This window comes from Papio anubis, chromosome 6 (assembly GCF_008728515.1).
Source record: "Papio anubis isolate 15944 chromosome 6, Panubis1.0, whole genome shotgun sequence".
NCBI classification, from domain to species: Eukaryota; Metazoa; Chordata; class Mammalia; order Primates; family Cercopithecidae; genus Papio; species Papio anubis.
Window position 1 is genome coordinate 109419712 of NC_044981.1, and position 17314 is coordinate 109437025.

The 17314-nt window shown below is 40.2% G+C and overlaps 1 protein-coding gene across 2 annotated transcripts; it reads left to right on the forward strand.

Moving 5' to 3' along the window:
* The first annotated feature begins 3200 nt into the window (after positions 1–3200).
* On the forward strand, positions 3201–16943 carry FBXO5 (F-box protein 5). Of its 2 annotated transcripts, none has more exons than XM_009205844.4 (5): positions 3201–3826; positions 11445–12162; positions 14014–14104; positions 15008–15190; positions 16045–16943. In XM_009205844.4, exons 2-5 carry the CDS (start codon positions 11483–11485, stop codon positions 16294–16296), a joined length of 1206 nt encoding a protein of 401 aa, XP_009204108.2. In that variant the 5' UTR covers positions 3201–3826; positions 11445–11482; the 3' UTR covers positions 16297–16943. The 2 variants fall into 2 exon arrangements, with proteins under 2 accessions (XP_009204108.2, XP_003898074.2); XM_003898025.5 differs by lacking the exon at positions 3201–3826 and adding an exon at positions 3862–4203.
* Positions 16944–17314: the final 371 nt, after the last annotated feature.

Consider the following 17314-nt stretch of genomic DNA (forward strand, 5'->3'; position numbering starts at 1 on the left):
AGCCATGGTTCTCATCCAGAGGGCCTCTGGCCCCCAGGAGACATCTGGCAGTGTTTAGAGACAGTTATCACAACTGGAAGACAGAATAAAAGAGATGCTGCTAAACACCCTACAATTATCTGGCCCAAAAGTGCTGAGGTTAAGAAGCCCTGTCCTACAGATGTTTCCCTTATCCTGGTACACAGAAGTAACTCTAAGAAAATTTCCACAATTTCCTTTTTGAGATGGAGTTTCACTCTTGTTGGCCAGGCTGGAGTGTAATGGCGTGGTATCAGCTCACTGCAACCTCCGCCTCCTGGGTTCAAGTGATTCTCCTGCCTCAGCCTCCCAAGTAGCTGGGATTACAGGCGCCCACCGCCACGCCTGGCTAATTTTTTGTATTTTTAGTAGAGATGGGGTTTCACAATGTTGGCCAGGCTGGTCTCGAACTCCTGAGATATGCCCGCCTAGGCCTCCCAGGTGCTGGGATTACAGGCGTGAGCCACCACGCCTGGCCAAAATTTCCACAAATTTAAATGTATTTGACTCATCCAGTGTTCCACATAGCTTTATTTTATACACCTTACCCCCACAGACATGCCTCATGATTGGTATTCAGAAATTACTTACTAAACACCTATTATGGCTATTATGTGGCAAGCTCACAGATAATAAGCACAACGGCAGATATCATGTCCCATTTATTTCCATATATCCCACTGTTTTGCATGTGGTAGGTCTGCGATAAGAATTTTATGAAAGAATGAGGGCAGTTCTCTCTGCACTTCATGTTCCACTTAAACACCCAACAACTGATTGATGCTAATTTGAAAAATGAGGTGTATACATCTACTGGCATCTAGTAAAATTCAGAATGTCCCCCTGCCCTTTATTTTTTGGTCACCAGGCTGGAGTGCAGTGATGCGATCTCAGCTCACTGCAACCTCTGCCTCTGGGCTCAAGCCATCCTCCCACCTCAGCCTCCCAAGTAACTGCGACTACAGGTGTGCACCACCATGCCCAGCTAATTTTTGCTTTTTTTGTTTTTGGTAGAGATGGGGTTTCACCATGTTGACTCCTGGGGTCAAGCAATCCTCCTGCCTGTGACTCCCAAAGTGCTGGGGTTACAGGATTGAGCCACCATACCCCGCCAGAGTGGCCCTAAGTTTCTCACTTAGATGAGAATTAGCAGGTGCCAGTGAACCGAACATATTGACAGTTACGAATAATATAATTAAAGCTCAAACATCACTTAATGTCAATGATTCAGTAACCCAATAAGCTGAAAAAAACTGACAAATTATTCTAGCATGCAACAAAACATGCTTGGTTCTTTATATTACATTATGACAGAAATTTTGATTTCTCCAATAATCTATCAGCCTTTTTCTGGAGAATAAAAAAACTGCTGAAGAACAAATCTAAGCTGAGGATAAGATCCAAAGGTTGTATTCCAGATGCTCAACTAATTTAATGAGCCAGGCGCAGTGGCTCATGCCACCCAGCACTTTGGGAGGCCAAGGAGGACGGATCAGTTGAGGTCAGGAGTTCAAGATCAGCCTGGCCAACAAGGTGAAAGAAACCCTGTCTCTACTAAAAAATATAAAAATTAGCCAGTCGTGGTAGCGCATGTCTATAATCCCAGCTACTTGGGAGGCTGAGGCAGGAGAATCGCTTGAACCAGGAGGCAGGGGTTGCAATGGGCCAAGATCGCACCACTGCACTCCAGTCTGGGCTACAGAGTGAGACTCAGTCTCAAAAACATAAAAATAAAAAATAATGTAATGAGAACCCTTGCCTGCTTCAAATTTTGTATTTCTGCCAGCATCTGAAAATAAAAGGTGAATACAGTTATCTCTAAGGTCAAATTGTGAAGTAATGTGAAATGTACTAAAACCAACCAGGGCTCCAGCAGACAGTGCTATAGGCTAGCACAGCATAGGCGGAAAGCACATGGACTTTTTGAATCCTGCAGACTGGCACTAGAATTTCTGCTTACTAGCTGTGTGGTTCTGGTAGCCACAGTGAGAATTAACTCACAATGAGAAGCACAACCATTATACGCTGAAAATAATGCCAACCTATTGTGAGAATGAAAAGCTAACATTTACATTATTTTTTACATAAAAAAGCTGTTACAGTTTTAATATTCTATCAACAAATACCTACCTTGCCAAAATTCTTCCAACAACTAACCACTGCAATCAGAAGAAAGTCTAAACTCTACATGGAAAACCCACAAGGTCCCACAGGATCTGGCTTCTGCCTACCTCTCTAACCTCGTCTCCTCTCTTTCTTGCTAAGTTGTAGTCAGGCATTCCCTCTGCTTATTATTCCCTGTTTATTATGCAGCTCTGCATGGCCAGTTCAACACTCAGATCCGGGTTCAAAGCCTCAGAAAGCGTCCTGACCATCCAAAAACCTTAACCTATATTAATCTGCATTCTCTACCCCAATACATTATTTCATATCCTTTTTCGTGTTCTGAAATTGTTCACTGTCAACTTCTTTCCCATTGATCTCTGTAAACTCCCTGAAGGACAGGACTTTGTCTTTTCAACTCTGAAGCTCCAGGACCTAGCCCCAGGGCCAGGCTAGAGTGAGGCAAGGAAGCACAGGCCTCAGGTGCATTTACGGGGATGAAAAAAATTTCAGTCATCAAGAGTGACACTATTTTAATGTAACCTTTTTTTTAAATGGAAAAGGCAAAAAGCCCATAATGAACTAATTATCAAAATTTTAGGTAGACAGGATCCACCCAGCACTTGTATGACTCATCCTCATCCTGACCACGCCACACAGGACTCGTCACTAACGGTACTGAACACTGACCACAAATAACTCACTCCGAGGCTGCAGAAAGGCACCAGAGGGAAACAGCAAACGAGGATTCGCCTTTTTGGAGTTCACATCCCGTGGCATCACTGGGCTGTAGCCATAAAGCTGAGTTTAGGGAATGCACTGTCCTACTTAAGTGCATATTCAAATTGTGAAAAGTTGAGCATCACTAATACTCCGGTATACTTTCATACTGATGTCCACGCCAGCCATCACTAAAAACTCCCTTGGCCAGGGGCGTCCAGGGGGGACTTCTATTTATTCTTTTTTTGGGAGCAGGACTACTGTCTCCTACGCTTGGTCCTTGAAGGAGAGGAACAAAAACCCAGGAAAGCGTAAACCAAGTGTCTGAAGGGTGGCTGAAAATACAAATAAATGCGCTCGCAAGGAAGAAGTGCCTCGGTCCCACCCTCGGCCCCGCCGGAAGGCCCTGGGAGACGCAGCCGCAGGTCTCCCACAGCCGATGTCAGCCAGGCGCAGGGAGAGCCGCACAGCCCCTCTAAGCGGCCCGCCCCTCATCCAGCCCCGGGAAAAAAAAATCGCGGGGAACCCCGGTGCGCAAGCGCCGACCCGCCAACTCTGCAGCCACAACCCGCCAAGGCGCCTGCGCAGAGGCGTGGGTCAAGGGGAGGGGCAAGTTAGGAGGGAGAGCGGAGCGCGCGCGTAAATCCTAGAGAGGCGGGCTAAGCTGGGCTGGGGGGAGGGTCCGTCTTCCGGAAAGTCTGGATTGCCGGACGAGCCGAGTTGCCGCTCACCGAACTGCTGTTCGAGAGATGATCGAAGAAAGTCGGCTACCATTTGTACCCATCGAAGATCTCCAGATGGAAGCCGGCGCTGAATTTGGGCTGAGATTAGGACTTGCAGGGGGCCGGTCCGGAAGACGGCGGAGGGAATCTTGGCGGGCGCACGCATGCGTGGTAGGCCCTCCACACGTGTGGCCGGGCCGCGGCCTCCCCGCGCTCGGAGGTCCCGCCCCCGGCCGTAGCATCTTTCCGGACGTGGGTAGCCGGTAAGCTGGAAGGGGGCTGGGCTTCGCGGCTCGGCCCCGCCTCGGCAGCGTCCAATTGGGCGCGGAAGAGGGCGCCCCCACCCACCGCCCTCCTATTGGTGCGTGCCTGCGAGCGACGCGCCTCATTGGACCGCGCGGATTTAGGCACCAAATTCAAAGATTTTAAAAGTACCAGCTGGCGCCTTTTAAGAGATACAGGTCTGTGAAGCAGGCAGGTTGCTCAGCTTCCCCTGGAGCGGTTCCTCTACCTGAGGCGGACTCCACGTCGGCTGGCATGAGCCGGCGCCCCTGCAGCTGCGCCCCACGGCCACCCCGCTGCTCCTGCAGCGCCAGCCCCAGCGCCGTGACAGCCGCCGGGCGTCCTCGACCCTCGGATAGTGAGTGAGGGGAGCGGGCGCGAGGGGGGCGCGCACGCCAGAGGGGTGCATGGGGAGGGCTGCAGCCTGAGGCCCTGACCCGACAGCGCCCGGAGCCTGGACGCGCGGCCACGCCACACGCCCGGCCTCGGGCGGCGGCAGCGGTTCCTGGGTCCGGGAGGAGGGCGGCTGGGGATCTTGGGGAAGCCAGATGAGCCAGATGTGCAGGGGCCGGATGGCGGGCCGCGGGGTCCCGTCACCCACACTGACCCTGGACTCCAACCCCAGGAGGTGCGGGTCGTGGCATCCCAGGGCGCCCTTTTTCCTTCTCGGAAGACCCACCAACCCCACCCTGCTTGAATAGGCGCCAAATGCCCCTCCCCTCCCCCACCCCGGGGCCCCCGGCGGTGACAGGGCTGCGAGCAGGCAGCCCCCAGGGCCTGGCCAGGTGCCTCACCTTCGTCCCCCTGCGCCCCTTTTCTACATCTGCCCCGCACCCTCACAGCCAAAGGCAGTTTCCCCGATTTTTCGCGGTCCCAGCCTTACTGGCGGGCGCGGGAGATCGCGCTCGCAGTTATCTCCCGCCTCCTCCGCGTGTCCTGCGCCCTGTGGGGCAGCCTCACCGATCTCTCAGGAGTTCTAGGGTCTCCCTCCCCACTCCCGCCAAACGGAGAGACCCCCCACCTCATTGGACCAGACTCAACTGGGACATCCAAACAAAAACGTTACTTTTTCCCATTTTTTTCTCCCTTTGCCCATTAACCCAGTCTCAGGGCCTGGAGTGGAAAGGGAAGAGTTTTTAAAAAGCAGTTTTTACTACAAACCTTGAATTTGTCCATAGTATTAAGATGATTTTGTGAGAATCGAAGAATTGGTGACTTTTTCCCCATAACTCATGAAGAACTAGATAGTCCTTTATTTCAAAGCTTGTAGAGAATGGAAGGCACTCAAATGCTTATTTTTACCCTCTTTGTTGCTACCTCTAAATAAAATCCATATGCCCTTATTTTTACCTGAGAAATAACCCAAAATGAAAAAAAATAGCAATTCGGCATTGTACTATTTTGTAATGACTCTTTTATTAGAAAAGAACTCTAGACGTCTCTGGAGAACAAAAAAAAGCTTAATTTTAATTTTAATAGAAAATATATTTCTAGAAGATCCTGGATCATCAATCTACCATTGAAATTTTGAAGCTTTGATGGCTTTATGAGGGTTTTTTTTTCTTTTTTGATAACTCCATTTGTCTTTACTACCTTGCTCCTCAGAAAGAATTTACTGCCTGTTGGAATTTTTTCCCCAGTTTACAGGTTTGAGGAGATGAAATTAAAAATACATATATGTTACCTCCAAATAGTTTTGAAAGTAGGCTTTTCTAAAATTTTCTCTTAAAGATTATGGTCACAAGCATTGGGCCTCTTAAACTCTTAAGGAATGGCCATGCCTAACGTTGACCACATGGTGGTTATCTGTAGGTATTAGAGACTGGAACTTCATTATTTTAGTTAACAGAAGAGTTACAAAGATTTTTAAGGACTGCAGCCCTATTTATGATATTTAATATGGAGGATCAGGTCTATATTGGAAAATTAAATGTAAAGTCAAACATTGTAAAATTTTCTTTTCTCTGTATGACTGGGCTGGGAGTCGGTAAATGAGAAGTTTAAACAATGCCATGTATGAGTCTTATTACTATCTGCGCTTGGGGGAAAAGTAGGAATAGGACATTCCAAGTTCACAAAGCTAGTCAAAAGGTTAAGCCAGGATTTTCATTCAAACTTGGATCTGATTCTTAACTCTATACATTCTAATGGAAAAGTATGTGTTATTCTGAAATATATACTTCTTTGTGAAATGTGCTTTACTACTTTTAAATGTTAATGATTGGCAATGTAAGGAATATGAAGGGATTTGGCTTATGTGATTAAAAATAAATTGTATTGACTAGACCCTTGTGACAGGGACTTTGCCTTGCATTTAGTCCTGTTTTATTGTCTTACTCCCGTTTTATGGATGAGGAAACTAAGGTTTTTAAGCGTTAATTTCATCAGTTTTTCCATAACTTAGTAAATAGCACTATATCACCTTAGATACTCAAGCCTTAAACCCCAGGGTGTTTTTCTCCTTTTCTTCATATCCACATCTAGTAGATTAGCAGCAAGTTGACTTTACCCTCCTAAATAACAGACCTTGAATCTATGCAGTTATTTTCATTTCCGCTACAATCCTTCTAGTCTGAGTTTCCCACACTCTGTACTTCTGTGATAAACACTTCTAACTATATTCTCTCTGCTTCTACTTTTACCTTCCTGCAATTCATTCTCCACGACTGCCAGTGATCTTCCAAAAATGTAAACCAAACCTCAGTCCTCCACATAGGACCCAGCCTACCCCACAAATCTGCAGATCATTCTACCTCTTCAACTATAATTTTCAATAACCTCCCCCAACTCAGCCCTACAGATATTTCTCTTTATTGAACACTCACATTTTTCCTTGTTTCCTATGTTTCCCACCATCTGGAACTCTTCCACTAGATTTCCATAAGGTGTTCAGATTTCAGAATGTCAGCTTTGCTAAAAGATCATCCCTAATTAATATCTTTATCTCCCCCTACCCTGTCACTGAGTGGATGTTGGATAAATAAGTGAAATGGTTCAACTGAACTCTTAGCCCTCATCTGTTTAATTCAAGAGGTTATGAAGCCATATAATATTTTCTGTCTTTCTGGATAATAAGTCAATTATATGAATATTTCACATATTTCCCAAATTTGGCCTGGTCATTGGAAAACACTTAGCTAGTTAAAAGGAATGGATTTAACCTTTTGCAAACAGTTGCTTCAGCTTCCTTTTTTATAAAACATCATGCTATGCTAATCTGTTTCTTCTGCAGTATTGTTATGGAAATGAAAAATACATTAATTTCATGTTTTAAAATTAAATCAACAACCAACATCCAGATTTCACTTTCATTTAATACCTTTCTCCAAAAAAAAAAAAAGGAAATCAGAGTTCCTTGGAGAAATGACTGATTCTAGGGCTGGAACAGGGAAATTAGAAGAAGATACGCTTAGAGCATCTTGTAGTCCCAGAAAGTAAGGGATGTTCAAAACACAAAATGATTTAAGTATGTGAAATGGACACCAATGTCAACTGAAAGAGCTCACAATAGCAAAAGCTGGAACAATTTGAGCAATACAATAAGTAGTATTGGATTATAACCCAAAGTCTATGAGTTTATACTGATATAAATGATTGGTAGTATGAATAAATAGGAAATTAATGGACAAATCTGCTGTACAGAAGAATTCCAAATGATTTATAAATTTACTTCTTTAAGTGTGAGGTGTGCATAGTGACTTCCTTCCAAAAAGTTTCAAATGGAAAAAGAACAAAAAGGAGTAACTTTACATTTGGAAGAAGCTCAGAAATACTACCTCAGCCAAGTCATCAAGGTTAACATCAGTTCAAATCATAGGACCTTACCTCTGTGGTCTAAAAACCCACAGCCCCAGACTAAGGCTGAGAAAAACTTGACAAATCCTAATTGTGGAACAGGCTACAAAATAACCAGTATTTCTCAGAATTGTCAAGGTAATTATCAACAAGGAAAATTGTCATAGTCAAGAGGAGCCTGAGGAGATATGATGACTAAATATAATGTATCCTAGATAAGACCCTGGAAGAGTAAAAAGACTTTAGGTAGGAACCACAGCAGTCCACATAAAATAGGGATTTTAGTTAATAATGCAGCAATATTGGTTAATTTGTTGTGACATGCATTCATGTTAGTAATATAAGTTGAGCAATGGGGGTACAGGAATTCTGCACTATTCTTGCAGCTTTTCTGTAAATTCAGAATAAGTTTATTAAAATTCTTTTAAAATACCAAACCTTTTTTTCTTTTTTCTTTTTTTTTTAAGACAGGGTTTCCCTCTGTCTTCCAGGCTGGAATGCAGTGGTACGATCACAACTCCCTGCAGCCTCAACCTCCCAGGCTCAAACAATTCTCCTGCTTCAACCTCCCTAATAGTTGGGACCACAGGTGCATGCCACCATGCCCAGCTAGTTTCTTTTTAAAATTTTTATAGAGATGGGGTCTCTTTATGTTGCATAGACTGGTCTGAACTCAAGCAATCTCCCAATCCCAGCCTCCCAAAGTGTTGGGATTATAGGCATGAGCCACTGCACCTGACCTAAATACTAAATCTAATTATTCATGTGAAAATATATGTTGTTGCAAGAGGAATGTGGTAGTCATTTTAACTCCTTAAGTGCTAATTTCATGAGGAAGAATACAGATTCTAATGTTGGTATTAGCTAACAAAAAAAATGGGAAACACATTTTTATATCATATGTCTTCATTCTGTCAGGCACTGCTGTTTGCTTGGATTTTGTCATAAGCAGTAACAGTCATGTCTGGCCTTTAAGAAACTTAAAAGTACTTTTAAAAATTTCAATTTGGTAGTGCTTTAAAGTAGGGTTTGATGAGGTCTGAAAAGTTCCCTCAAAAAAAAACAAAAAAGAAGAAGCTCTCCATGAGTAATGGATTAGAAGCTAAATAGGCAAAGGAAGCGGAAAAGATATTCTAAGTAGGGAAAGGCATAATGTACAAAGCCCCTGGGATGGAAAGGTCATTGTTACTAAGGACTGAAAAAGGGCCAGCTCACATGAGAAAAAAAAGGTACACATTTTTTTCTTTAGTACCTTAAGTGCGCTTGCACCATAAATTCTGGCTTTTCTGTCATTTTTGTAAACAGTATAAATGTTATTCGTAAGATCTGTTTTTCCAGAGCACCTCATTATAATGAGGAAGAGAAATCTGGCTCATTTAATTAACTACCTGTATTGGGCAAACTAAGCTACACACTTCAGTATGCTCAATTGTAAAAATAACAATTCCCCATCCTACTTCAAAAGGTTTGTAAGCATTGGAAATTGCAAACTTCTAAACAAGTATAAAGTATTTGCATCATTATTAGCTCTAATTTTAAAGAACTGTCCATATTCAAAGAACAGTGTTGAATGAAAGAGGTTCTATAGGACAACCTCCCAGTAACTGTTCTAAAGACAGCAGAAAGAGAATGACTTTGAATTCCTGAAGTATTTTCAGGCCTTTTTGGTTTAGGCAGCTAAACAAAGCAGAGCGTGCCTTCATAAGTGGCTTCTGCTTTTTTATCCTCTCATGTAAATTGTGGTCATGTATAAATCAAACCTAATTCTTTAGTTGATTTGAGGCAAAAATAGAAGCAGTCTCTTGGCATTTTTTACTTTTCCTCTGAATGAAAGTAAACCACTCAGAATCATTTGTTCTAGATTTAGGGTTAATTAGGGAGCTAGAATTTGTATATTCTTTATTTTTTATGCAGCTCAACTCTTAATTTTCTGTTTAGTGGATCCTGGAACACATATTATGTGTCTTTCACTGTATTAACATTGGGAATTTACAAGCAGTTTCTCTCTACAAGTTACGTTCTATGAAAGTATCCATTTGTACTTTGAGTTGAAAAGTTTTGCTCTATGTAAAAAAATGGTTAAATTTAATGTGAACACATTGCCAATATTTAGTGCAGACTAAGCATACTGATGCTATATACATTTACTTACAGGATAAATTGTTAGCTATATATGATTGGCTTGTGTGGGGATGGTAGATGGGGCACATTTTAACCTGGCATTTAATATTCAGACTTTATTAGCTCATGTCCGCATTGTTTCCCTACTCTTATTCTCTGCCTTCAACAATGCTAAACAGTTTCTGAACCCATCTACCATATTCCTTCCCAGCATTGTGCCATTGCTCAAATTGTGAATGCCCTTACCAGGCCACTGTTGCCTGACAATCCTAATCACTTTTTAGAGTTGTGGTTCTCAACTGAAGAATAGAGGAAATTTTGCAGCTGGCCTTTTCCCCTCCCCAATATTTGGCAATAACTGGTAACTGGAGATATTGCATATTGGGAGTGGGGGCTGCCCCTGGTGTCTAATGGGTAAAGGCTGCTTAACATCCTACAATGCACAGGACAACCCCTGAGAACAAAGAGGCATTCACTGCAAAATGTCTATAGCACAGGGATGGTGAAACCTTTCTTTAAAGCTATCTTAAGACGCTGCCTGCTCCATTGTGTCTTAACTGATTTCTTAGGTCCTGAGTGTTGGAGCAGGGTGGTAATAAAACCCTGAACAAGTCTTTCCCTTTTTTCTATTTATCATTAATAGCAAGTTTATCTTAAGTTATTTAAAGCAATTGAACAGTAATTTACACCTGCTGCCCTACCACTCATATTTTTAAATCTGGTTAATTGATTAGAGTGTCATTCTTTTCTTATTTACCAACTCTTACTTTTGATTGATAGCAGAACTATTCATTCTTACGGTGGAATGTCTTTGTTCAGTGATTAAAAGACAGCAGTTTCCAGCACATTATTAGAGAAGATACAGGGAGATGTCCCTGTACTTGAGTTTACTATCCAGTAAGGTAGACAAACACTTTAAATATATTAGAAGGTCACCAAGAGCACCCATCAGAGTAAAACTTGGAGATAAGAGCTGTGGGAATTCAGGTAGACTTTAATTTATAATTGTTTAAATGTGTTATTAGTTCTTTTCTCCATGCTACCTATAGATTTCTTGATTAGTTATTTTAAGGCTTGCAATCATTGCTAATGGTGAAATAATATACAAAATTTTTATTATTTTTATCAAGATTATTCCCACCCTTATACATTGTCCTCCTGTACTAATCTTAACCATTTTTGCTGTCAGTGGCTTGGGTTGTGCTTAAGTCAAAGAGAACCATATGTCATTTAAGTCCAAGGAATAAACACTGAATCTAAAAGTATTTGTGGTTACTTTAAGGATAACTTTGACCATAGAGCCTACTCTTTTGATACATCACATTTCCTCATTTGTTCCATAAACACAGATGTTTATTATATAGCCCCTTTTTCCACTGTTTTTTACTCAATCAGTTATAGATAACAGTCAGATGTTACAGCCATCCAAAAGCAGTCTGTTCTGAAATGCCTTCTCAAGAATAATATAATTTGCATATACTTACAAGATTTAAGTAATATTTTCACATATTGTTGTCATATCAATAATTAAACTTGAATAACATCACAGCTGTATAAGCAAGTACATGTAGACAATACCTAACGCTGAGAGATTGCAAAGTAATCTTTGTATATCCCAATTGAAGAAGTAGGGATGTGTGGAAATTTTGCCATTAAGATGTAAATGTTATGTTCTTTTTATAGGTTGTAAAGAAGAAGAAAGTTCTACCCTTTCTGTCAAAATGAAGTGTGATTTTAATTGTAACCATGTTCATTCCGGACTTAAACTGGTAAAACCTGATGACATTGGAAGACTAGTTTCCTACACCCCTGCATATTTGGAAGGTTCCTGTAAAGACTGCATTAAAGACTATGAAAGGCTGTCATGTATTGGGTCACCGATTGTGAGCCCTAGGATTGTAGAACTTGAAACTGAAAGCAAACCCTTGCATAACAAGGAAAATCAACATGTGCAACAAACACTTCATAGTACAAATGAAATAGAAGCACTAGAGACCAGTAGACTTTATGAAGACAGTGGCTATTCCTCATTTTCTCAACAAAGTGGCCTCAGTGAACATGAAGAAGGTAGCCTCCTGGAGGAAAATTTCAGTGACAGTCCACAGTCCTGCCTGCTACAAATACAAAGCCCAGACCAATATCCCAACAAAAACTTGCTGCCAGTTCTTCATTTTGAAAAAGTGGTTTGTTCAACATTAAAAAAGAATGCAAAGCGAAATCCTAAAGTAGATCGGGAGATGCTGAAGGAAATTATAACCAGAGGAAATTTTAGACTGCAGAATATAATTGGCAGAAAAATGGGCCTAGAATGTGTAGATATTCTCAGCGAACTCTTTCGAAGGGGACTCAGACATCTCTTAGCAACTATTTTAGCACAACTCAGTGACATGGACTTAATCAAGTAAGTACTGTTTTGAATATACATGTTAGCATAATCCACTGAACATTGTTATTAGTGGCTCAGTACCACCAGCTCATGCAAAGGCTGTTGTACAGGTTGAGTGTCCCTCATCTGAAATGCTTGGGACCAGAAGGATTTCAGATGTTTTTCGAATTTTGGAATATTTGTATTATACCCTACAGGTTAAACAGTTGAACATCCCTAATCCGAAATCCAGAAGTGCTCCAATGTGCATTTCCTTTGAGCATCATGTCAGCATTCAGAAGTTTTCAGATTTTTGGATTAGAGATGCTCAACCTGTTGTAGGTAACCTTACAATGTTGTTTAATTGCGGTAATGACTTTTGCTGGTGTTTTGCTACCTATGTGCCACTAAGATGAAAGAAAACTTTAGAATTATGCATTTAACCTAGTCATTTCAAATTTTATATTCATGCTATTACAAAACTGTTTCTATTGGATTAGGATCTTTGTTCCTTTTAGTTATGACATTTCTAATATGTAAGTTACATCTTTGGGGCTTAACTATAAAACAGCCTAGTTCCAGTCTACATGTCTAATAGGCATTATGACTTGTCACACCAGAAAGTATGAAGTAATTTTTGTTCTTTCTAAGCCATTTTTTGGTGGCAGGGCTCTCCTAGGTTTGATAGTCATGAAAATATGAAGATCCACAAATAGGGATTTGTGATTTATTATTATTATTATGTATGTATGTATTTATTTTGAGACAGGGTTTCACTCCCATCACCCAGGCTGGAGTGCAATGGTGCAATCTTGGCTTACTGCAACCTCCGCCTCCCAGGCTCTGTTTATGATGATTTCTTAGAAACCTTGTGCTAACCACCATTTCTTTCTCAATCTACCAAGGAAAATCACTTAGTCAGATAACTTTGAGAATTAAGGTGATTATGCAGACTAGAATTAGATAGGACTCAACTGGGGTTGGGTTTTTGTTTTTTGTTTTTTGGTTTTTTTTGGCTTTTTGAAAAATTATCTGGAGGTACTCTTTGCAAGTATGAGTTTACACTGGTCTTTATGAAACAAGAGCTAAAGCAAAACAGATATAAACAGCTTCTTGGTTTTTTTTTTTTGTTTTTTGAGACGGAGTCTCGCCCTATCACCAGGCTGGAGTGCAGTGGCGCGATCTCGGCTCACTGCAACCACTGCCTCCCGGGTTCAAGCAATTCTCCTGCCTCAGCCTTCTGAGTAGCTGACACTACAGGCACGTGCCACCATGCCCAGCTAATTTTTGTATTTTTAGTAGACACGGGGTTTCACTGTGTTGGACAGGATGGTCTCTCGATCTCTTGACCTTGTGATCCGCCCACTTTGACCTCCCAAGGTGCTGGGATTACAGGCATGAGCCTAAACAGCTTGAGGGACAATCAAATCAGTATCACAGATTCTACTTTTCCTGTTAACATAGTGAGTTTCTAAAGTTGGTTTCTAATAGCAGTCTGCCTAGAGTACTTTGAAATTTGTCTATTACTTTTACCAGATAGCTAACATGGTATCATATATATATGTATGTATATACACACACACACACACAATGGTGGCTACTATTTGATGTTTGCAGATATTGTGAAAAAATACTGTACAAAGCAGTGGTTCTTAAGCCTCAATGCACTTAGAATTACTTGATGAGGAGGGAGCTTTTTAAAAATACAGAGCCCTGAGCTCCATTTTAGACCAGTTAAAACTGCCAGGCAATTGTAATGTGGTCAGGTTTGAGAAGCACTACTAATAATGTAAATACCTTTTTGCACTGCTAATGTTTTTCTACTGTATTCATCTTAGCTCTTTGTGATGCTTTAATTATTTCATTTATGGTAATTTACTTTTCCAGTGTGTCTAAAGTGAGCACAACTTGGAAGAAGATCCTGGAAGATGATAAGGGGGCATTCCAGTTGTACAGTAAAGCAATACAAAGAGTTACCGTAAGTGTTTGCAGATGATGTTTTTAGTTAAAAATGCACTGCTAGTACTCTTCTAGAAATAGAGAAGAAAAAAAAAAAAGGTAATCTGGAAACACTTCTTTACATTCATGAAGTATTTCAACCTTATACTAGAACTTAGAAACCACATTCAAAAATAAATCTCAACTCAATCATTTATTTCTTGGATTCTTCCTAGAAATAGAATGTCTAAAGTAACAAAGGGAAAATTACTCAATTCTCAGATAGAGTTGACCATTTAGTCAATCTTAGTTGCCAGTTGTGTGTTTGTGTATTTTATAACGTGGAAAATTTGGAAAAGCTGTTTCACTTTTTAGGTATTAAGTACCATATAGACTCTGCCTTTAAAGTGATTTCTCACAGTTTTGGTTCACAGTTTCTGTCTATAAGTTAGGCTTGGTATGTGTGAGTATTTAGGTATTGCTTTAAGTACGTGCAGGTAAATTGCATGTAGGGATAAGTCTCTTACATAATCTTGTCATTTCTTTTTGTTTGTTTGTTTGTTTTTTTGAGACGGAGTCTCGCTCTGTCATCCAGGCTGGAGTGCAATGGCCGGATCTCAGCTCACTGGAAGCTCTGCCTCCCAGGTTTACGCCATTCTCCTGCCTCAGCCTCCCGAGTAGCTGGGACTACAGGCGCCTGCCACCATACCTGGCTAATTTTTTTTATGTGTTTAGTAGAGACGGGGTTTCACCGTGTTAGCCAGGATGATCTCGATCTCCTGACCTCGTGATCCGCCCATCTCGGTCTCCCAAAGTGCTGGGATTACAGGCTTGAGCCACCACGCCCGGCCATCATTTCTTTTATGTACAAACATAAAAATGTCTCATTGTTGAGGATACAGGAAATAATTTCTAAGTTCTATTGAAACTTTTTTTTTATTAGGAAAACAACAATAAATTTTCACCACATGCGTCAACCAGAGAATTTGTTATGTTCAGAACCCCACTGGCTTCTGTTCAGAAATCAGCAGCCCAGACTTCTCTCAAAAAAGATGCTCAAACCAAGGTATCCAATCAAGGTGATCAGAAAGGTTCTACTTATAGTCGACACAATGAATTCTCTGAGGTAATTTTTTGTCTAATCATAAATCTTAAAACATAAGGGATTTAGAGTAAGAAATGTAAAAGAACTTTCAAGGTCAAAATGTAACTTGGCTCTAGATAATAACTAGTTTATTCTCTGACATTATGAAACCTGATATTGGTGATCATTTAAATTTAATTGTAGTATGATTAGAACTATTAGGGATTTCATTAGTGTCCTGTTCATTTCACTCACAATAATGTGGAAAACAAACATGAAATTAGGAAAGTACACAGAAATGTATGTCTGAATATTAGGTACTGTTTGGCATTGTTTATGAAAGTTCAGTGATTTTGGGTTCTAATTTAGAAACTGAGGAAATAATGAAAAACCTAGATTTCTTATAAAAGTAGTCAATACTACATTTTGCAGTTTCCACCTTTAAGAACTGAGGAAGAGAGTTAAGTGGAAAAAGGCAAGCTTTCTGAACTTGAAGGCCTTCTATTATACCCTCAGATCAGTGAGTGATGTGTGCTAAAAGTTCTACTCACATGTAGATAACTTTGCAAGCTTAATTTAGATAACTTACCAAAATTATAGAATATTTTCTGATTCATGTTGATCAGTAAATGTAAATCCTACATAACAAAACTAGTCTTAAATTTTATGCCATAATGAGTAATGCAACATACAAATTTATTCAGAAAGTATTTATTGAGCATCTGCTGGCAGGTACTACATAGATAAAACTTAGGGCAGTAGTTATCGTATGTGTGACAGTGATATTTCATACATGTATTGGGGAAGGTGCAAGGGTGTCCTTCTTGGTTTTACTAACTAAAGTACATATAATCCTTGCTGAAATTTGTTTATAGTTGTTTTTTTTTTCTTTTTAGGTTGCCAAGACTTTGAAAAAGAATGAAAGCCTCAAAGCCTGTATTCGCTGTAATTCACCTGCAAAATATGATTGCTATTTACAACGGGCAACCTGCAAACGAGAAGGCTGTGGATTTGATTATTGTACGAGGTGTCTCTGTAATTACCATACTACTAAAGACTGTTCAGATGGCAAGCTCCTCAAAGCCAGTTGTAAAATAGGTCCCCTGCCTGGTACAAAGAAAAGCAAAAAGAATTTACGAAGATTGTGATCTCTTATTAAATCAATTGTTACTGATCATGAATGTTAGTTAGAAAATGTTAGGTTTTAACTTAAAAAAAATATTGTATTGTGATTTTCAATTTTATGTTGAAATCAGTGTAGTATCCTGAGGTTTTTTCCCCCCAGAGGATAAAGAGGATAGACAACCTCTTAAACTATTTTTACAATTTAATGAGAAAAAGTTTAAAATTCTCAATACAAATCAAACAATTTAAATATTTTAAGAAAAAAGGAAAAGTAGATAGTTATGTGATACTGAGGGTAAAAAAAAAAATTGATTCAATTTTATGGTAAAGGAAACCCATGCAATTTTACCCAGACAGTCTTAAATGTAAGTCTGGTTTTCCATCTGTTAGCATTTCAGACATTTTATACTCATCTTACTCAATTGATACCAATAGGAATATCAACTTCTGGAGTCTGTTAAATGTTTTGTCACCTTTCTAAAGCTTTTTTTGTGTGTATATTTCCCAAGAAAGTATCCTTTGTAAAAACGTGCTTGTTTTCCTTATTTCTGAAATCTGTTTTAATATTTTTGTAGACATGTAAATATTTCTGTATTTTTTATATGTCAAAGAGAATGTCTTTTGTATGTACATACAAAAATAAATTTTGCTAAATAAAATTGTTACAAGCTTAATGTATACCTTTTATAAACATTGTAATCCTGGAAACAACTGAATTAGGAAGCTGCAGTAGACGCGTTTGTGTGAAGGCATTGAATGGATTTTTGTGATGGTTTTTCTGGGGAGCTTCTGAGATTTTTAGACAGTACCCTGATCCTGGTTTTTCCCCACTTAATAGCTTAATTCAGTAGTTGTGGGTTGGGTCTTGAGATAAATATCTCGAGATGATTCAATACAGGGAGAGCATAAAAGACACTGGTAAATACTGATGTAATTTATCTCTAAACCAGCTGAACTTGGATTAAATAGCACCCCATACCCCCAAAAAAGCTAGAAGGATTTAAATTGTATAGAATAAGACGCCGTCTTGGCTGCAGTCAA

Coding starts and splice junctions, on each gene's coding strand:
- FBXO5 (XM_003898025.5), top strand. CDS start 4,101: ATGAGCCGGCGCCCCTGCAGCTGCGCCCCACGGCCACCCCGCTGCTCC. Junction 4,204..11,444: donor GCGTCCTCGACCCTCGGATA/GTGAGTGAGGGG, acceptor TTCTTTTTATAG/GTTGTAAAGAAGAAGAAAGT. Junction 14,105..15,007: donor AAGCAATACAAAGAGTTACC/GTAAGTGTTTGC, acceptor TTTTTTTATTAG/GAAAACAACAATAAATTTTC.